This window comes from Diabrotica undecimpunctata, chromosome 2, assembly GCF_040954645.1.
Source record: "Diabrotica undecimpunctata isolate CICGRU chromosome 2, icDiaUnde3, whole genome shotgun sequence".
Taxonomy (NCBI): domain Eukaryota; kingdom Metazoa; phylum Arthropoda; class Insecta; order Coleoptera; family Chrysomelidae; genus Diabrotica; species Diabrotica undecimpunctata.
Genome location: NC_092804.1, coordinates 132,969,912 through 132,993,712, shown reverse-complemented (window position 1 = coordinate 132,993,712; position 23,801 = coordinate 132,969,912). Strand labels below are relative to the sequence as shown.

The window sequence follows — 23,801 nt, the reverse complement described above, 5'->3', positions numbered from 1 at the left end:
ATTTTGCTGTTCTTAAGTATCCAACTAAATTTTCCAAATCCTGCCCATGCTAGTCTTGCTCTTCTAGTAATTTCTGCACTTTGATTTTCTTTGTCAATTCTCAGGATTTGGCCTAGGTAGATATATTCCTGGATTTGTTCTCATTGCCATTTATAGTTATACATCTGGGATCATCTGTGTTTGTCATAATTTTTGTTTTTTTCATATTCATTTTTAGGCCGACGTATTGGGAGCTGGCTGCTAGTTCCCCCATCATAATTTGCAGTTCCTCGAATGTGCTCGCTATAATCACTATGTCGTCAGCGAATCTGAGGTGGTTTAACTTGTTGCCAATAATTTACATATTATATATATATATATATATATATATATATATATATATATATATATATATATATATAGATATATATAGATATAAATAGATATACATATATATATATATATATATATACATCCTACTATCATTTTCGCATCGATACATTATGCTTTTACCATCAATTTAGCATCGTCTTGCAAAGTAGCATCTGTATATCGACGCTACTTTACAAGACCTTAATAACTTTTTTCCCGTACTTGTTACAAGAATTTTAACCATCTCATTGATTAGAGTCTTGATACCGTGTTGGTATTTTAAAATATCCGCTTTCTCTTTTTATCCCTTACTGAGTTATCTAAGTTTATTCCAGAAAATGTTTGAGTCTAAAATGATGGTACAGTGAAAATATTATATATTTTTAGTTCAGGGTTTTACCGTTTACTCGCTGCCATTATATACATGAAAATGTATATCCCCCTTTCATTATCAATCATTTTAGCATCAGAAATTTGGCATCGTTGTTGAATATAATATTACCCACGACGAAATAGTAAATTTAAGAATATATATATATTTTTTTCATCTACAAATCATTCTGGCATCATGTTTGGTTAAAAGTAACGGGTTATGATATATTGCAACTACCTATTGTATCTTCGCTCCAATTCGTCCAGTCGCGACGTACAGCACCTCAAATGATAGGATTTAACCAATAAAATACAATAAGACAGAAAAATCAAATATAGCAGCATGTCAAAAAGGCCTTAATTATATATCTTCGTTTCTATAAGTCCAATCGTGACGTACAGTATCTCAAATGACAGGATTTAACCAATTAAAAACAATGAAATAAAAAAATTAAATACAGCAACATGTCCAAAGGGCCGTAGTCACGTATCTTCGGTCCTATTAGTCCAATCGTGACGTATAGTACCTCTAATGATAGGATTTAACATAAATAATACAATGGGATAGAAAAATCAAATGCAGAACAATGTCAAAAGGGCCTTAGTTGTGTATCTTTAGTTCTATTAGTCCAATCATGACGTGCAGTACCTCAAATGAAAGGATTTGACAAATAAAATACAATGAGGTATAAAAATTTAATAGAGTAGCATGTCAAAATGGCCTTAGTTATGTATCTTCGGTCCTATTAGTCCAATCGTGACGTACGATACCTCAAATGATAGCACTTAACCAATAGAATACAATGACATAGAAATCAAATACAGCATCACGTTAAAAGAGCCTTAGTTACGTATCTTTGTTTTTAGTGGCCCAATCGTGACGTACAGTACCTCAAATGATAGGATTTAACCAATCGAATACAATAAGATAGAAAAATAAAATACATCAGTTTGTCAAAAGGGCCTTAGTTATGTATCTGCGGTCCTATTAGTCCAATCATGACGTTTCGTACCTTAAATGATAGAACTTAACTAATATAATACAATGAGATATAAAAATTAAATGGAGTAGCTTGGCAAAAGGGCCTTAGTTATGTATCTTCGATCCTATTAGTCCAATCGTGACGTAAAGTACCTCAAATGGTACCATTTAACTAATAGAATACTACGACGTACAAATCAAATACATCAACACTAAAAGGACTATAGGTATATATCTTTGCTCCTATATATGTTATGTCAAAAGAGGCTTAGTTGCGTAAACGAATTAACGCACAGAAGTGTGTGGCATATTACGTGACAGGATTATTAGCGAATACCATACGATTACGTCATACATCTCTTTGCATACGTCCACTTTTAGTTAACTACTTAGTATGTATTCAGTACTTTGCTTTACGGTTGTTGAGGCATTAACTCTTAAACAGAAGAATGTTAAAAATCTTGAAAGCTTTGAAATGTGGTGCTACCGCCGTATACTAAAAATAAGTCGGGTGGATAAAATTACAAATGAAGAGGTAATACGCAGAATAAATAACGATCCAGAAGTTATACTGAATATAAAAAAGAGAAAACTTAAATAGTTTGGCCACCTGATGAGAGGACAAAAGTACACATTCCTACAAAATATAATGCATGGAAAAATCCAAGGACGCAGAAATCCAGGCCGTAGAAGAATGTCCTGGATGAGAAATTTAAGAGAGTGGTTTGGCTGTACCACTAACGAATTATTCAAAACAGCAGTAAATAAAATTAGAATCGCCCTAATGATATCCAATCTGCGATAGCAGAGGCACTTAATAAAGAAGAAGATATGATAAACTCGAAAAATCTCCAACGTTCACTGTTAGACATATGCCTCCCGTTCAGTATACACATTTACTGCTCCTTGACGCTGTGACGAGAATGAGATAGGATTTAACAAATAGAATGACAGAAAACTAAAAAAGACAATGTGTCAAACGTGGAATGCGTCGCAGAACGTGAAATATTAGCGTAAAATTATATGATGCCATAGACGGTTCTTTAATACCCAGCAAACTCGCTTTGTAAAGTTACATAGCAGGGATCTGTGCGAGAAAAAGTCGATCATTCGTTTTATAACCCAAAGGGGACCATAAAATATTCAACGTTAAAATTTGACATAATGTAACGGTATGACAAATCTTTTTTCTCCCGCGTGTGCTTGCCTGTGTACCTATACAATAGGAGTCGTGCATAACCTTTAAGTTGATCGTAATACATGCAATAAAACATAAATGCACATAAAACTGCAACAACAAGTATGTTGACGACTTGGGTTAGTATATACAGTGCATTCCGTACGTTTTTTAAACATGGTTAGGAAATTGTTGACTGGAGGCTATTAAAGAAGTTCTTAAAATAATTGCGGGTCACCGCCTTTTCTGTAAATGGAGTGAATATTGTTATCGATTTAATTTTTTTCTTCAGTTGAATAATTCCTGCTGGTATTTGGTCTAAGCTTACTTCTTTTTCTCATTCAAACTGTTTCATAGCTAATTTTACTTCCTCTTTATAGTGCCCTGTTCACCTGTTTTGGTAATTTCGGACTATTTCATCTCTTATAACATAAAACAGTTGTTTCAGATATCTTTATCGCGTTTCCTTTTTTTTATGGATGAATATGCTGCCGTTTTCATCTCCTACTATTTCATATGGAGCTACACGATTAACAATTCCAAATCAAGAAAAGACAAATAACACTCCGAATTATATTATACAACTAATAGTCGAAAAATAAAGAGCAAGAGGTAGATAATCAGACAATTAAGATGAGCGCTACATGATGTACGCAATGCCACATTTGAACACTACATTAGTACATTGTCTAAAGAAGATCATTCACTATGGATAGCAACAAAACACTTAAAGAGACCTGATCAATACAACCCACCAATTAAGAAAGATGACGTTAGTTGAGGGAGATCAGACCAGGAAAAAATGTCAACATTTTCAGAATACCAGATAATAATAATCAAGCAATAGAACACTGAAAACTTTTGTTTTTAACTGTACGCCCGTGAATGACTTATTATTTTTTAAATAACACTTAATATTGCACTTTTTTATTGTATTTTTTTCATCTTTCAAGATAATTCTTATAGGAATATATTTATTTATAACATACGGTCTTATGGGAACAAGAGTTGCAGTAAAAGATTTTTCTAAATATAGAATGTAAACCATATTTCTAATATATTTGTGAAAAAGAACCAGTTTATAATATTCCGGACGACGTAATAAAACCTTATTTTAGACTATTGGTCGATGAATTGAAATCATTGTTCAAGAAACGAATTATTCAAGTGCAGATGTTTTACTATAAAAACATGTACAACCAAAATCTCGATTAAAAAAATTGCAACCAGTTACTCACGATGAAACTTAACCCCATTATTGATTTTACAAGTAATAAAATGGGTCGACAAAAGACCAGTTTTAATCCTTACAACATTTAAACATAATAGTTATATCTTGGTTTAATCAGATGAAAAGAAAAATTATACACAAGTACTAAAACCACAAACTATTCTCGATTATAACTTGGTGAAAAAGAGTGTTGATTTTAGTGATTAAGTGGCTTCTTACCAAAGCCCAATACGCAAAATTCTGAAGTGGTACCGGAAAGTGGCAGTGGAATTAATATTTAATACCGCAGTAGTAAATGCTTAGTTGCTAAATAATAGAAAACGTAAAAAAGCGACAACCTATCCTTGAGTTCAGACTGGAGTTCGCGAAGGCATTTGCAAATAAAGAAATGTTGTAACCCTCACGAACAGTTACACCCAAAAATACCATCTCAGGCAAAGCGATGTAGATAATACAAAGAGAAGAAAGTGTACAAGATGTAACAAAATTTTAAGAAGAAGCATGACTAGTAGAAAGGACGATAGAAAAGTTAAAAAAGTTAAAACATACTCTGAAGAATGTGATGGCAAAACTGGAATATGTCTAGTGTGCTTCAATGGAGCACATTCAAAAACAATTTTACTTATACAGGAACTATTATTGAGTAAAAACGTATTATACCTCAAGTGGCCTTATAGTATTGGAAGTCGTAAGTTGATAGTTTTAGTAGAACATTTTAATTGTTAATTACCTCCGTAAAAGTGAGTTATAGTATTTATAAAAAGATGGATGTAAATAATATGCCTTCGACATCTAAAAAAGCTAAATGTGAATATAAACGTCGGTCAGAAAAATCGAGGATTGCGTTTTGGAAAGAAACAACACAAACAGAATTTAAGACTTTTCTCGGACTTATGTTCCATATGGGGACAATTAAGATAAACCGTCTGAACGACTACTAAAAAAGTATGGGTAACTTCTATAATAGTGTTGACTTGACTAGATAATTGCTCATAGCCCATATTAAGAAATAAGCGAATAGATAATCCTCACTTGTCAAAGAAACTGAAAAAACGTGAAGTGGTCTAAAAACTAAAAAGTCCCCTATTCAAACTGGTTTTTAATAAAAAATTTAATAATATGTTAAAGTTTTTTTAATATACCCTAAAACTAAAAGCGAAAAGAATCGATTGCAAGTTACAAAATACTTGTAGAGTCATACTGTTTGGACAAGTACAGTTGTTTAAATAATCGCTTTCTGTCATAAACAAATTGAATAAATTGTAAAATATTTTTTGATCTGCTTGATATTTAGCACACTTTAATAACTCATCAATTGCCATAATTGCCTGTCGTTAGGCCAAAAACAAAGTTATTAACATTATTTATAAATTACTACAAACATAATATCATAGAGTTTACGGTTTTTTGGAATTATATCAATTATTTATGTATTTAAATTTGGTATTTCTCTACATAAAAAACTTTTTATGGTCTACAACTATTATTTGAATTATTTTTCTTTAGAATGTATACAAAACGTTTTATAAGCAAAAAATTATTTTTTTTTGCCTTTTAAGATTGTTTAAAAAAACAAAGCAAAATCAACTGTACGTCTTTACGAATTTTTCGTCAGCTACCCCTCATACTATTTAGAATTTAAATTTCTGTATAAGATTTTTTATTTAGTCAAATATTATTTTTTTATGTGATTAAGCCACAATTATTGGTCGTTATTGAGATGAAAATTACATTTTTAATTAACTAATATTTAACGTTTTGATTTCCACTATTATTTTACAATAGCTTTGTTTATTGTACTAATTATGTAAACATGTGTATACACATTTTGTACAGAAAAACGTTGTTTGAGAACGATTTCCGGAATGGAAATCAAAATTTCAAACATTATCACAATCACAACCAATAATAAAGGCCTTAATCCCATAAAACCATAATATTTATCTCAAACTATTCATCGATAGCTTCGACTAAACAGGTTGTAAATTAAAATTTATGTAAAATATTCCCCTACACGATTCTCTGGGCAAAAATATCTAGGTTAAATAAATATAACATCTAAACGAAGAAAAAAACCTGTTGAGACTGCAACTTGTGAGCAGGTAGTTTCAATGTCGTCATTCGAACTTGACCCAAACAACCGATCGATATTTAGGTATCTAAAATATTATTTTAAGGATTAATACCGGCAACATCTACTGGCTCTAAAATGATGCCAAATACAGTGATTTTACCGCTCGATGTTAAAACGTAGGTTTGATGTAAAAATTAAATATATAAAAAAAATCGGAATATTAAAAAACCGACAACAGTGCCAAGCCTACAAAGGTACCCTAAACGAACATACATAATTTATAGATAGAAAATGATAGCAATTCTTGGTGATGCTAAATTACTGCAACGTGAAAAGAGTTCTAAAGGATAGCGGGATGTATATATATATATATATATATATATATATATATATATATATATATATATATATATATATATATATATATATATATATATATATATATATATATATATATATATATATATATATATATTCTAAAATGTTTCATTCAAAAATGTAATCCTTACTTAAAAATTAATTTAAAATATTGCCATGTTCAGTAATAAATTATAAAATTCATTTAAAATCTTCGCCGTCTAGATTAGTATCTCAGCTATATCTGATTTAAACGTAAAAATATAGCTTATTATTTGATATATAAACCTGACACGTGTTCGGACTGCAGAAGTAGCTTCTTAAAACATTATTATTTCTTTCTTTTCATATGCAAATTAAATTGTGCTGTCTCCCTTCAACCGAAAATATATTGTGGCGGAAAGCGGAAATATGACATTTGATATTTTATGGTAAAAATTTAAAAGGATATTTTAAATAAATCATTTATTATGGAAAGAGGCTAAATCATATATTATTAAAGCGTTGGTAACCTCATTTCATAAAATCTTTAGCACAAATAAGACGATTAAAAGCAGAGTAAATAAAATTGGTTTTAATAGATAGTATGGTAACAATCAATGTATCATTATCGAAAAGTTATTATACCTCATTAAGATTTATAGGAATTTATATACAACAGAAACAAAATTATCTAATTTTATAAGGTATTTATATTATTTTTTTATTTATACTAGTTTTTTATTTTATGAATACTTTCTATAGCTCGGTTTTTGTACACAGCCGAAATTATATTTAGCATACCTCGAAAAATCGATACGCATGCATTTTATTTATTTTATATATATATATATATATATATATATATATATATATATATATATATATATATATATATATATATATATATATATAACAACTCGAGAACGACTAGGTCGATTTGGCTAATTTTGGTTTTAAAATATTTGCATAAAATAAAATAAAACAAATTAACCCTTTCGAGTCGGATTTTGTTTTTCAGGATCGGTATGGAATCTAGAACTTTTTTGTTTCTTCTTCTTCTTTCATTACTCTGTCCGATTATCGAACGTTGGCGATCATATTGGCAATATTAACGTTGTTTACGGCGGCTCTAAATAAATTAGCGGTGGTCTCTTGATACCATTCGCGGAGAATTTTTATCGTTTTTGTTATTTCTGTGCTCTTTTTCATTCGATGTAAAACTATTTCATTCCTTATTCGATCAACCTAACTTATCCGAAATACTCGTCGATAAATCCACATCTCAAAGGCCTCTAATTTTTTCATTAATGTCTCTGTAAGGGTCCAGCTCTCGATACCATACAGCAATGTGGAGAATATGTAGCAGCGTATTAATCTGACTTTAAGGTTTAGCGTAATATCTCTATTAATTAGAATTTAATTTAATTTATAGAAGGCGGCTCTGGCTTTTTCAATGCGTATTCATATTTCTTTATTTATATTCCAGTTATCGTTAATGTTTGCACCCAAGTAGGTAATATTGTGGACTCTTTCTAACTCTATTCCATACGCTCTGATGTTCGTTGGTTGTTACTCCGTTTTGCTGACAACCATAAGGTTTGTCTAAAGTTTTGTTAAAAACGTATAATTATGCAAAAATAAAAGTAATTGAGATTAATTTTATCCTTTAGATCTCCCATTTTTTTCGGTACAGATATGTCCCAGTCAGACCCTTTTGGAACATATAGGTATGTGGGACTATAATAACCCATCAGACAACAACTTATTATTTTATTTTAGTAAAGAAAAATCGAAAATACAAATAAAGTCTCATATTTTGACAACAAAAGGACTAAAACTAAGATCAATATGAAATGAAAATGAAAAGGTGTAAAACATGTTTTGTACAGGGGTACATTGCAGCTCTGACATAGTGTGGTGGTTCAATTTTTTTTTTCTGAGAACATCGTTGACATCTTGTACGGGTCTTTCCTTCGATAGGTAAATGATCTCCCCATGTTGAACATTTTTTTTGTTTCTTTGCTGGAGGACGTCCAAGTGAAGTCGAAGCTTTTCTTTTAACAACAGCATGGCTTCTTCCCAATGAAAAAAGTTCCTCAGCTACACTAATTAGAAAAAGTTAAAATTGTGTCTTTTTTCTCCTTTTTAGATCATTGTGTAGTACATAAGAATTTTCAACAGCCATCGTCAGAAAGTGAAAAAAATACTTTTTCCACCATTAGGGAGACTTCTAATCAAAGTCATACAAGCCCAAAATATGATCCATGTCCACGCCGCCCATTTTCTTATCGTAGATGTCGAGAAGTTGAGGACATCGCACATTCATTTTAGAGCCATTCTGCATTTTTCGTTTCACTTCTACTTGCTTATTTCCAAAGCAACTGCTTACTACTAACAAGTCTTTAGTATCTTGCCACTTGCAAACTTAGGTGCCATATAACCGAAAAACGTGGTAAAAAAGTTCCATCGTAATGAAACCAAATACCTGGTTGCTACGTACCTTCGCCTTCTTCATCATTTTCGTCACTACTGCTTTCTTCTTCACTTTCGTCCCTTATCAGCTGATTCTCTTCATCCATTTTATTGCCCTCGGAACCTGAATCTATTTCATGACGCTCGCGTTCTATTTCTTTTTTGCATCTTGATGGATTGAAGTCTTCATCATCGGAGCCACTAGTGTCAAAAGAATCGACTTCTGATTCTGTATCGCTGGCAAAAATGGCTGCTACCTCCTCCTCTAGCTCTTTCTGCGTCACTATCTTTCTAATCATCTAGAACAAAACAAGACTGTTGGGGCACGTATAACCCACCATAAATGTATGTTGGGACATATTTCACACACAAAACAAAATATTAGTTTTATTGAATAAATTTACCTTTTTTTCTAGGTAGCTCAACTTACAAAAACAAATTCGCAACAACAGTAACAGCGCAAAACTTTCCCTGTGGTAATCAAACTATGTGTGGTTCGCAATATTGGCTCTTACACAAATTATTCTTTTAAAATTGTTATTAAGTTCTTAAAATGTCGGTTACGATAAAAATTCATTTAAAACAGTTTAGATTTAGTCCAAAAAACTTGATGATTTCATAACTGGGATACATGCATCCCGTAGACTCGAAAGGATTAAAATAAAATTATATTAAATAAAATTAAATAAAATTAAGTAAAATTAAATGAATTAAATAAAATTTAATGAAATTAAATAAAATTAAATAAATTAAATAAAATTAAGTAAAATAAATGAAATAAAATTAAATAAAATTAATTAAAATTCAATAAAATTCAATAAAATTCAATATAATTTAATAAATTTAAATAAAATGGCTATGGGGTGATGGATCTTACTGGTCTTTTTAGTTTTTCGGATAAATAAATCAAAATCTCCTTTAATTATATTAAGTAAAGCATTTACTAACTCATTGACATTGTTGGATAAAAATAGTTTGGCATTTGATTATAAATATATTTTTCAAATTTTGACCAATGAACTGTCTCGATTTTCCACTTTGGTATAAAGAAATCTTGTCTTGTTGCCATAGGGCTCTTATTAAATAATGGTGATCACTGCTATATAAGTAGGGTGTAACTCTCCACGTAAATCCTGGCATGAGTTTATTGAACAGAAGATTTGATGTTGCTGAGGAATACGTTTGTGAGGCATTTTGTTGCTGTTGGATATTAGATTGCTTTATAGTAACATTATTTTCCCTAGTTAATTAATTTTCATTACTACTCTGTGTCGAAAAAAAAGCGTCCGACCCTGACCAACTGCAAAATCCGGTATTTGAGCCTTTAACGACAGGTGTAGTTAATGTGTAACCGCTAATAGCGAAAACTTGTAGGGTAAAGAACCCGCAGCCTCGCACCAGTAGTCGGCCTTTACAGTCTTTATTATCATGTTTATAGTGTTGAAATTAGTTTAAACCTTTTAAATAACTGTTGACAAAATATATGTCCCTTTATTGGTCAATACGCACACCCCCGAACCAATAGCACCACAGGTTGATGAGCTGTACTCGTTTATTTTCACTGCCGCCACAGACAAGTCTGGACAAGTCGCTGTTGCAATTTTTTTCGTATAAAAACGTGTTCGTAATTTCGAGAAGTTTTTATGAATTTGAAAATAACAAATAAAGAGTGTAGGAACCCAAACTCCACCGAAAATGATATTTTGCAAGAAAATAATACAGAAAATATGCAAAGCAAATTAAATGACAGTCCAAAAAATATCAAAAACAAAATAAATATCTTGTCCGATGTTGTTGTCAAATCAAAAAATCTATCACCCATTTTAGGTATTAGGTAATAAGTACCTTTACCTAGTACATCTAAGACCATAAAAATGAAGATGTCCATTAATAGAATAGGAGCCATTTCCTTCGATGAGTGGAGACAGTTTGAGAAGCAGAAGGAAGAAATTAAGGAGCAGAAAAAGAACGATATATTGATTAAAAAAATTAAAAGACTGGAAGCTAAGGAAAAGAAGGAGAAAGAAAGACAAAAGAAAAAATATTACAAAAAAGAAGAGCTGAAAAGCTGTTGAAGTCCAAAAACATTAAGACGAAGAAGAATAGTATAGCATGCACAGTGAGCAGAATAAGGTGTGACTCGTGTGAAGAGGAACTGACTAGTGACACAGAAATAAACGAATTAAAGAATATTAGTTGTGACAATTGTCCTGCTTGTATCATCTAAAATGTGCTCAATTTGCTGGTAAATAACGTTTATGAGAATGTATATAATAAAGAGTGTCTATGTCCAACATGCAAGAATAAGTACGTGGCTGACTACAGAGTAGACATGGCTGACTTGCGGAGAAATGAGACTGACTATAGGTGAAAAGTGCCATGTTTTGTTAAGTGTTGTTTCTTTTTATAATTATACCATAATAATAACATTTAGTTAATCTCTTTCAATAATTTAATACACAAAGTTTCTGATAAAAATATTTGTTTTAATTAACGCCTTTATTTTTTTATATGCAATTGAAACAAATTGAAAAAAGATTGAAAAAAGATTCTCACTAAAAGGCTGACTACTGGGTGTTTTACCCTAGCTGAAATGCAAAACTGTCTCAATATATTAAATTTAAGAACCTTTTTCAAAGAAATTAAACAAATTTTGTACAATTTCAGTTATCGACTATAATTAGTCATAGTTTTACAATTTATAACTTTGTTTTCCACGTTAAAATAACAATTTTACGGAGCCCAGATTATGAGCAACATTACTTTTCTCCAAGCAGGACCGTATCCATATTGATTTTTGTTTCGTTATTTCGTTTATTCAAATTAACTCATTGTAAGTAATAATAGGTGTGACAACCGTTATATAAAACCAATGTACTCGTATCATTTTAAATAACCAGGGATTGATGAAATTTTATACAAACACTGCATAAACTTTTACTTCTTGTCTGGCAAAATGAGACTATGCTGTGTGAATACTTGACATGATATGACGTTACATAAAATAGGCGATCAGCTCCAGCGTGACAACAACAGAGGTATAACCCTGTTAATAACTGCTTACAAAATACTAGCAAATACTCTCTACGAAAGGCTACAAGTTTGCACAGTTGGCATAGTTGAAAAAGATCAGGCCGGATTTACTCCAGAAAAATCAACAATTGACCAGATTCATTCAATAAGACAGATCCTCGAGAAAACATTAGAATTTAACATTGAAACCCATAACCTATGTGTCGAGGGTTCAAGGCCGCATACGACAGTGTCAAGAGAACAGTACTATATGAATCAATGCGTGAGTTTGGTATACCACAAAAACATCCGATTAACGAGAATGACGATGTCTAACTTAAAAGCCAGGGATAAGATACAGGCAGAACATTCTCGATCCTTTGAGATAAAGGATGGACTTAGACAAAGAGATGCCCTCTAAATGAATTAAAGTTTTATGGAACTGGTACTGTCATGAACAACCGAATTTCCAAATTGAATTTCTCACCTTTTCTCTCCCACATTTTCTCAGATAAGAAATTTGGAAGAGGAGACAGTGACCAGTTTTATTGCAGTGAACAAAACATGATTGCTGTTAAATGGTGGGATACCAAATCCGTTACTATGTTGTCAAATGCGTCAGGATTTGAACCAGAACAAAGTGTCAGAAGGTGGTGTAAGACAGAAAAACGATACGTAGACGTCAAATGCCCTGAAATAGTAAGAACTTACAATATTAATATGGGTGGAGTAGACATCTGCGACCAGCAACTTGAATATTATAGAACCTGGATAAAAACCAGAAAGTGGACACTAAAAGTCATACTTCATTTTTTAGATTTAGCCGTAGTAAATGCTTGGATGGAATACCGCGAATATTGCCGGTCAAATAATATTCCAAAATCTAAAACACGAGATCTTCTTACATTTAGAATGGAAGTCGGTGAAAGTTTATTAGCGTCACCTAAAAGAAAAAGATCAAATGAAGAAGTGGAAGAACAGGTTTAGGAAGAAGAAACACAAGACGAAACACAAATCAGGTCACAAAATTATCGAGCTCCACAATCTGCTGACGATAAAAGGTTAGATGGTTACGAACATTGGCCAAATATTGACCACATAACTACAGCAAGATTTTGCAGAAGGTCGGATTGTGAAAGCAGAACCCGTGTTAGATGTCTTAAATGTGATGTTTACCTATGTCTCACCAAAGACCAAAACTGTTTTAGGAAATTTCATACCAAATAATATGTGTTCTAATGTATTAATATTTTATACAGTTTTAGTAAAATAAAGCCCAACCTACACAATTGTGTGGGTATCTTATTTCTAAACACCCTGTATAAAGAATTATTTTATTATATTTCCTGTGCTATTTAAGACATAAGAACATAGAGTACAACGTTTCCAAATATTTGTTGAAAATTTTTTGTTGCCGTGCTGAAAGGGATAGGAAGAAGAAGCAGAGGCCGACCACGAATTAGGTAGTTAGATGGAGTTGAGACCGACTTAGAGATACTAAAAATCAGAAGATGGTAACACATCGCCAGAAACCGAACACGATAGTGACGAATCTTAGAGCAGGCCAGGGTCCACAGAGGATTGTCTAGCATGATGGTGATGATGATGATCATTTTGAACATAGTTGTAGATAGAACCTAGAATAAATTTTAACTTACAATCTATTTTATTTAGCTTAATACAAACGGTTTCGACCACTACAATTTTCTGGCCATCTTGAGACCTCCGGACAAGTTAAATTAAAATTCTTAAACAATTACATATCGCAACTAAACGAGTTCTATCAGGTGTGGTGCAAAAAGTACCAATATTACTTATGTATTGTTTGAGGACCATATATTATGTAAGTACTTTTTATTTTCCTTAAACCATACATAAATAATATTAACACTTTTTGAAATAAATCTGATAGAACTCCTTTAGGTACAATATAATTGCTTTAGCATTTTAATTTAACTTCTTCGGAGACCTGAACATGTCCAGAAAATTTTAGTGGTCAAAACCGGTACGCCAAATAAAATATATTTGAAATCTAAAATTTATTACTACAATCTTGTTTTAAATGAACTCACATGTGCAACCAATTCATTATATCATTTTAAGTTTTAGTAAGCCCACATTACATGTCAGTGAGGTTATTTTTTAGTGCATAACTAAAGATCTTACTTCACTTCTTCTCATTAGAAGTTTTTATTTAATTGTATTTATTGAATATCAAATATAAAATATATTATAAGCAAAATACCTCATGGATCAATCCGGCTCTGCAATTGTTTACTAATATAATCTGTATTTGCACATTGTTGAAAAGTTTTTTAATAGACTAAAATAAACTGGTTTAAGTAAGTATAAATAGTTCCTTACGAGTCATTGAAAGGTAACAACAGTTTGCAAAATGTCGCTTAAAATGTATAATGGTGTAAAAATACCAATAATTGGACTAGGGACTTGGCAGGTAATTAGATATGTAAATAATGTCAACGTAGTCAAATATTTCTTTTAAAATAAACTATTATCTCTAAAACCCTATAAATAAACATTGTAGATAACCTTGATGTTCTAAAAAATAATTGTAAATTGTAAATACTAAAGTAATATATATAAGTAATATTATCTTATATATAAATATAACTAATATGTATTAATCTGCCTCTAAAATATCTGAGCATTTAAAATTCTTTTTTTTTTATTTAGAAAATACAGTCGCATCCACTACATAATATACGGTTATTTGAGGCGGGTACAGAATTAATAAATTAAATTTTATAACACATTCCTATAGATTTTAAAAAATTTACAAAATTATTCGATGAAAAATTAGTGCCCAATAAAGTACTTATACTGTTAGGTATGTTGAATGCAACACGATAATTAGCCACACGAGGGCATACCATTAAAAAATGGTTAACGGTAACTTATATATTACATGTTTCACATATAGGTGGATTACTTTTAGACAATAAATATACAAGCAAACATTTTTTTTAATGAAAATGTGTTTCCATTTTAATAGGTGTCTTATAAAAAAAGGAGTGTACTGATCACGAATCTGCGATTAGTTTTTTCACCAAGTTCGTAATTTTTGCACGGAAAGTTAGTTATACAAAAAAGAATAAAGTATAATTTACGTTACACAATCGTTGGTTTTTTAAATCAAATCGACCTCTTTTTTCGTGAAAACTGCGTTTTGTAATTTTCTTTTTGTGGATTTTTATGAGCGAGTCCCTCTTTAAGGTCAGCAGTAAGTCGCCATCATTCTAATATCATAGCTTCCTTGGTAACGTCTCTCCCTCTCCTTAATGTCTTGATGGAACCTCTCTTCCTGTTCCTCGCTAACAGCTCCAAGAATTTCGGGAAAATAGTCAACGTGGGTATCCAGAAAATGAAGATTTTTCCCATTATTTCCCATTTTTATAATTTTCGACCATGTTGGCTATAATAAGTTTGTAGATTTTTTATTTGCAATGAAACCTTCTATGACTTCTATAAAAGAACTCCATGCTTCAGATTCATCCTGGGTCATTGTATTCCGGAAAAATCTGTTCGATTTTAAGGTTCAAATTTAAGGGCATACAAAAATTCTTTAAGTTTAGCTTCAGACACTGCAGGAAATTTGTCGCACAAGTATTATCACATTATTTATTGAACAGCAGTTACCTTGGTTATTTAAAGCTCTGACAAACTGCTTCATCAATCCTAACTTTATGTGAAGGGGAAGCAAAAGGACTAATTTTGGGTCAACTAATGCATCACGCTGCACACTTTTTTGTCCCTGTACAAGTCTTTCTTAACGTCTTAACGTAATGTAAATTTCGTGCTCGACTTTCCCACTCGTACAAAAACATGGATACTTTGTGAAGCCAGACTGATGTCCCAAAAGCACGGCTATTATTTCAAAAAGTCAAAAATATTCGCCTATACCACGGAAATGTTGTTCCTGGAGGCAACAGATTTTTATCTTTTAGTCGTGATCCTAATATTTCTGCAGCATCCCTCGATAGGCCTAAGTCTCTCACTAAGTCATTTAAGTCAGCTTGAATAAACTGTTGAGGTTGATCTATATCTGGATTAAATTTGTTTTAGTCAGTTTTCTCGTTTGAGTTTTCATTTGATGATTACTGTTGGATGGTGTAACCAAAAGGTAGAGAAATGGGGATTCCTGGTTCATAAGGTACAAGTCGTTTAAGAGACGGTAAATAGGATACTAAATTGTTTGTTTATTTTTCGAATTGAAACTCTTGACATCGCAGGAGCAAAAGTAACAGCCGTCTCCATGGTTTTTTGGTTCCCTCCATACCATAGGAAGGCCGAAGGATAAACAGCTACTTGTACCTTTGCTTCATTTTCTCATTAGCTTTGAGCTAACAAATTTTAAACAATTTTGGACTATTATGTACAAAATAGGTCTCTTGTAATTTTTCTCTAAAGTTGAAGGTAATTGAAAACAGATATGATACAAAAAAAGAAGAGAACCTATATAATGAACATTATAATATTTCTATAAGTCTGCTTACCATTTTACTATAGAAATATCATTTTACATTACCTACTTCTTCTTCTTCGTCTTGTGACATGCTTGATTATCGTGCGTTGGCTATCAAATTGGCTATACTAATTTTGTTGACGGCAGCTCGGAAAAGGGATGCATATGATCGTGAATTCATAGTGACCATGACATTCGTCTTCGACCTGGCTCTCTTCTTTCATCTATTTTGCCTTGAATTAATAAATAAAGTATATAGTATATCTCTGGATGACGTATAACATGACCTTAATTTTTTCTTAATAAATTAGGTGTTTTTCTTCTTCTTCTTCTTCTTCCACAGCATTTCCCTTCTCAGAGTTCGCGATTACTTTTCTTCGCCACTCATTTCTGCCCATCGTGTCTTCTTCACTTAAATCTGTCTCTCTCAGGTCCTCTGCCACACAGTCTTTTATTATTTTCCTCAGTTTTCCTCTACTTCTCTTTCCAACAACTTCTAACAGCTCTATCCTTCGACCCACATAGTTTTCATTTCTACGTCTGACGTGCCAAACCACTTCAGACTTTGTATATGAATCTTTTTGAGACTATGGTTACCCCGGCTCTTTCCCTAATCAAGTCGTTACTGAGTCTGCCCCTTCTAGTCTTACCTAACATCCACTTTAACATTTCACTTTACCGCCGTATACCAACACAAGTCTCACCACAATCTTGTATTTATCTCGTTTCAGCCCTTTCCCGATTTTTCGATCACAGAGTACCCCGCTCATTCACTTCCAGTTAAACTAACCAGCCTGTATCATGTGGGCAATTGCTTGATCTAGTGTCCCATTTTCCATTACGTAGTAGCCAAAGTATTTAAATTCTCCTACTCGTTCTAGTTTTTCTCCAAGCAGTTGGATGTCCCCAACCATTCATCCTTCTTCAATAGTCGTTCTCCAATCTTTCAACTTCTTCTTCAACATATCTTTGCTCTTCTCTACTAACACGATATCATCAGCAAAAAGCATTGATCAAGGAAGCCCTCCCATTACCTTCTCTGTCAGTACATCCATAACAATATTAAGCAGGTAGAGACTCAGTAAAGAGCCTTGATGTTAATCAACTGTCACTGGAAAACCGTCCGTCAATACGACATAAGTCCCTACTTTGGTGTACGCCCCCCCCCCCTCATACATATAGTTCGCGAGACTTACGTACTTCACACGAACCCATTTTTCTCTAATACATTTCCATAGCTTTTGTCTAGAAACTGTATCTTACGCCTTCTCAAGATCTATAAATACCAGTTGTAGCTCTTTTTTTTTCGCCGTATTTCTCTATCAACTGTCTAAAAGCAAACAAGACATCCATTGTCCTCCTTTCTGGCATAAACCCAAAGTGTTCTTTTCCTATCGATGTCTCTCTACTTAATCTCCGCTCTACAGTTCACTCCCAAATTTACATTGTGTGCCATTAACTTTATCCCTCTATAGTTCTTACACTACTAAATATCTCCTTTATCTTTATACAATAATACCATTATATTCACTTCATTAGTGAGTTAAGTACTTTGATGACTTGTTCCTCGGTTTAGCAATGCTGTTTAATCTTTTCATCCACTCTGGTGTTTCTAATTCTTCATCTAGCTACACAGACGATTTTTCCTTAGTAGTAGCTACAGCACGCCTTGCTTTCCTCTTGTAGAGCTTGTATATATCCTCATCTTCTCTTTTAGACCTGTCATAATTTTTTCTAGAATCTTTCTTCTCCCTAACCTTCTGTTGCACTTCATCGTTCCGCCACCAAGTTTCTTTGTTCCTAGGAGGCTCTTTACCAGATGTTTTTCCTATCAATTCCTCTCACATTCGTAACACCACTTTGCTGTTAGTCATTTACTGTATTTTATTCCTTGGAGATGCGGTAAATGACTGGTGGTAATAAATTAGGTTTACTGTGAATTGTTAAATTGGTTCTGGTTAGGATATTAATTATTAATAAAAAGCATATCTTTTTCTATATATATATATTTAGGGATTCTACAGTATTCACTGCCTTCCCTCGCTCAACCGTTTCCATCTCTCTCTGTTGTTCCATTCTCCATCGTTTAGTCCTCTCTTACTCATGGCGTCGTCTACTTCGTTCCTCCAGGATTTTCGGGGTCGTCCTTTTTTCCTCCTTCCTATGGGGCTCCATTCGGTTATTCTTTTTATCCATCTGCTGTCGCTAGCTCTTCTTACATGTCCATACCACTTTAGTCTTTTTTGTTCTATATATGTTAGTATGTCTGTTTCTATTGATGTTCTTTGCTTTATTTCGTCATTACTTCTCCTATCCATTCTTGTTAATCTGCAGCATCTTCGCAGGCATTCCATCTCTGTTGCTATTATCTTACTGCTGTTTTTTTTGTTTATGATCCAATTTTCTGCCCCATATGTCATAATACTTCGCACTAATGTTTTATAAATCTGCGTTTTTGTCTTCATATTTAGGTGTCTATCCCACCATACTGAGTTAAGTTGTCGGATTGCTGTCCTAATCTTTGTGTAATTTCTTCCTCTGTTGTTGCCTTTTTCGTGATTATGAACCCCAGGTATTTGAATTTATCCTTTCCTTTGATTGTTACGTTGTCATCAATCTGTAGATCTTCTATGTCTTCTTCACTTGTAGATAGGTACTCTGTTTTCGCGAGGTTAATATCTAGGCCAGCCTTGGTATATTCTTCTTGTAGTTTCTTCATCATGTAGCTGAGGTCGTCTTGGTCTTGTGCAATCACTACTTGATCGTCTGCAAAACTTAACGTATATAGGTATTCGTTCCGTACCGGTACTCCCATGCCTTCGCATTTTCTTTTCCATGTAGTCAAGGCTTTCTCTAAGTATATTTTGAATAGGGTTGGAGATGTGGAACAACCCTGCAGGAGCCCTTTTGTTGTGGTGAAGTCTCCTATGATTCTTGTTCCCATTTTAATGGACATTTTAAGATTTTTTTAATAAATACCATTAATCACAAAAATTAAATCCAAATACAATAGTATTGGTAAGCTAACTAGATTTTTCAAAAAAAAACTTACAACAACTAACAATTCATTGCTAGTAATTGCAGTTACTGCATTTAATTTCTGTCTAGTCTGTTTTATCAATTAATAAAGGAAAACAATTCTTGGCAAAATAATTTATTTTAATAAATGATTGGTTTTGTGGTAGCCGAGTGTTTGCCTTATTGAATTTATTTCAGATGATCTGTGATTGTTATCGCTAAGTCTTATGGAACGAGAAACAAGAGTGTTGATAACTGAATTAAGTTGGGCGGGGTAATGATGTGACTGGGCATTGAGATAACGGTTTGTATGGGTGGGTTTCCGGTACACGAAATAGAAAAAACTGTGAAGTGGGTGTTTCTGAATAAGAACAAGGAATGACAAAGATGCTTTAGACTCAACTTCCATCTTAAATTAAATACTAGTATGTATTCTATTCAGGTGGGAGAGGAAGAGATCTAATGTGTCTTTACCATGGGGTCAAATGACGAAGGTGTCATCAACGTACCGTAACCAGCAGGTGGGTGTTTTGAGATTTGATGAGGACAGAGCTGTTTTCTCGAAATGTTCCATGTAGGTATTAGCTATTACGGAAGAGAGAGGGGATACCATTGGAGTACCTTTGATTTGACGATAAAAATGATTTTGGAATAAAAAGTATGTATTATACATGCAAGGGATTTGATGTCCAAGATGGAAATGGTTTTATCGATAGGAATATTGGAGAATAAAGAGACAATGTCAAAACTAACTAGTATATCTGAGGGTAAAATAGAAATGTTTTTCAGAAAATCAATGAAATGAAAAGAGTTTTTAACAAAGGACGAGGGTTTTTCGGCTAATATTTGTAAGGATTGTAACGTAGATTACGTACAAATTTATATTCAAGGCCATGTTGCTTTTTGTCGGTGAGAGGTGGGCGTGGTTCTTTCAAATATATATAGAAAATGTGTATTATTTTAGAATTTATTACTGTGCACCACTCCCTGGTTATTCTTGACGGGGGACGAGAAGAAAAAAATAAGAATTTAGAGAAAGTTTTACAACAAAACTATACTTTTATTTCTCTGTAATGAACAAAAAACATTATTAAAAGATCTTACTTTAAAAGTTACGTCATTCCAGAAAGACATTAAAATACCAACTTACGTTTACATTATTTGGTTACCATGAGAAGTGTTTATACAAAACTAATTTTAAAATCGTATAGGTAAACAAACGTTTTATATCATGATGTTAAACTAAGAATGAATTTATGTATTACCAATCGAAATTCGTTCACATTCAAAGAAATATAGTTATTTATTAACTAAGAATATCTATTATAATTTTAGATAAAAACAAAACACTTCACTATTTTTTTAATTTCATAAATATTCCTCGCTTGCTCAATATAGAATAGAAATATGAAATTTGGTACAACCTGATTTATCCAACTGCTGGTGGTTAGGAAGAAAAGGATATGCTTTGTTTCTTTTTACCCTATAAGTATTTGATTGAATTAAACCATTTAGTAGGAGTCCATTTATACCATAAATAAGTATTGGCTGAGTTTAGAATCTCATACTTCGGGTCAAATAAACATATTAAACAATCTCTAGCCTCGCCGATAAGGCTCTAAAACTAAATATTTATCTGAAAATATAGAAAGGAAAAGGATTTTTTAGGCTTACCTCTATAAGAGACCAAAAAAACAGAATCACGTCTTAACGGTTTGACGTTTTAAGAGATAAAAGAAAGACGCTATATCTTTTCCATTGAAAATTGAGACGAGTGACAAGTTAATGAACGTTCTCATCTAACGGATATATTTGGAATTACAGTAGAATCCTTGAGGTAATTTAAAGTACGTGGCAGATAGATGGCGGGAGGAATTTTATTTAAAAAAAAATTTAATCGAAATTATAATGGATTTGTAAAACTTTTGAAACGGTTACAGGATAAGACGAGATGTTTTGCCAATTTCTAAGTGGGGCTGTTGTATGCACTGACGATGGGTCTTAGGGAGACATTGGGCTTATGGATTTTTAGAAGGCCATATATCCTTGAAATTCGGGATGATTTTATCATATCTTATATCTCTGGAATCTCTCAGAATCAACAAAAGAATGGAAGTATTGGAAACCATCAAGACACGAAAGCTGCAATACCTGGGGCATGTTATGCGTAGTGAGAGATACAACCTACTTCAATTGATTATACAAGGGAAAATCCAGGGCAAGAGAAGTGTAGGAAGAAGAAGAATCTCATGGTTGCGTAACTTGAGGGAATGGTACGGATGCACATCAATTGAACTATTCAGAGCAGCAGCATCTAAGATCAGAATAGCCATGATGATTGCCAACCTCCGTCGCGGGGTGGGATCGTTAGGGACGCGTTTGCATTCTGTGGAATTGAGAAGTTCGAACATTTTCGCGAAATAATTAGAAGAATTGAGAATGACGGTGGCGTTACGTTTGTCGGCCGGAAAGATGACAATGTCAGGGTTGTTATAAAGTTCTTTTAGGGCACGTCTTTCTGAAAGACTGATATTTGACGGTGGGGGTTTGGAAGTACGAAGAATTCTAGCGACAATACATACAATATACATATATGAATATGTAACACCTTACTTAAGTTAGTAGACTGATCTCTAAAAACTCTCTTAAAAATTTTAATCAATTAACAAAAGGTAATATTTGAATAAATACATTTTATAAATTATATAAATTGTATTTTTAGTTAAATAAGTTTTATCATACTTTATTTAAATACGATATTATTTTTTTTATTGACGTGGTTGTACGATATGTATTGACATTTCTACCGTTGTTATATTTAATCGAGTCCCGGATTATTGTCAATAATAAACAGCAAACTATTAAAACGTACATAAGTTCAAACTGTACAAATTTGAGCTTTCTGAGAAATTTGTGAGAACATAAAACTTTGTTCGATAATTAAGTAAGTGTAAAAATTTGTTGAAAGAGAAAACTTCAGAAGACCCTAGAAACCATCAGGGTCTTCTAACTCTATTGCCACAAATTGGTCGCATTGCTCCTATAGTGATCCTTTCCCAAGTTAACATACTCCTTTTCTAACTTGGCTGCACCGTACTAATGACGACCAAATAGTCGAAATACGTATTTACGGTTACCTTTCATCGATACACTATTTCGTTTTTTGTTTTCCTATTTGCAAGGCATGCAATTACATTGTATAGATAGGTTCATTGCAGAGTTGGAGAATACAGTTGATGATATTTCTGATGAATTAAAGGATGTAGTACGAGCTAGAGCAACCGATATCATAATCAAGTATGTAAATCACACTGCAGTGAACAAATCAAACCAATAAAACATGTTATTTGAAAAAAACATGCAAGTTTTTGAAATCAAATCCAGATCTGTACATTCTATAATCAGACAAAGGTGTATTGATGCCACGGATAAATCAGAAAATATGATAAAAACTGAAATAATGCTACAGGGTTCTTCTACATATAGTAACTTAAACAATGATCCAACGGGAAAAATACAAGCTAAATACAATAATATTAAGAATCTCAAATTCAAAGGTGTGATAGACGCTAATGTAGCAAAACAGCTGGTAATTTACAGCTGATAACTCGATATTTTCAAAGTTATACTGTCTAGCAAAAATTTACAAAAGTTTTAATTCCTCCTTACCCTATCATCTTTGGACCCTAACTGTTACTTTTGGAGATCAAACCAAATACAATGTGAAAGATACATTTACGTTTGTCGAAAAATCGGGAATGTTACAATCCTTCAAACCTATGTACTTATATCCCTAGATGCGGTATCGCTTTTCACGAATATTTCGCTTAACCTGATCATTAAAATTTTAGAACAAAATTGGCGCTTAGTAAAACCAAATGTAACACTAAATAAGAATAATTTCTTTAATCTTATCGACTTTATTTTTTCTAATGTGTACTTTTCCTTTGGTGGGCCTTTACTCACAAATCTTTGGCACTCCCATGGGCTCCCTAATTAGCTCTATTCCAGCCAACATAGTTTAGTGTTTTTTGCACATTAGCAATGATTCGTAGCAATTTGTACAACAGATTTTATAAACATTATACAACATATTTTTAAATAACGGCTATCTTAGTAAAGTTCTCAAGCAACGAATCTACAACTCAGGCTTATATGACGGGCAATGTAATAACAGACCAACAGGTCCCTTGATTTACAAAAAGTTACCCTACGTAGATGGCTTAACTAACAATATAATTAAGCTGCTGAGTGGAATTCATATAATCAAAATAGCTAAATATGACAGCA

General features: G+C 32.6%; 1 protein-coding gene across 2 annotated transcripts in view; it reads left to right on the top strand.

The window, feature by feature from the left end:
- Positions 1 to 14,313: 14,313 nt before the first annotated feature.
- Positions 14,314 to 23,801, top strand: part of LOC140434913 (uncharacterized) — a 35,360-nt gene continuing 25,872 nt past the window's right edge. For both annotated transcript variants that reach the window (XR_011950094.1, XM_072523541.1), the window contains exon 1: positions 14,314 to 14,465. Coding sequence is in view for 1 of the 2 variants with exons in the window: in XM_072523541.1 (XP_072379642.1) it covers positions 14,406 to 14,465 (60 nt within the window). In the remaining variant the exon portion in view is untranslated. The remainder of the gene's footprint in view (positions 14,466 to 23,801) is intronic.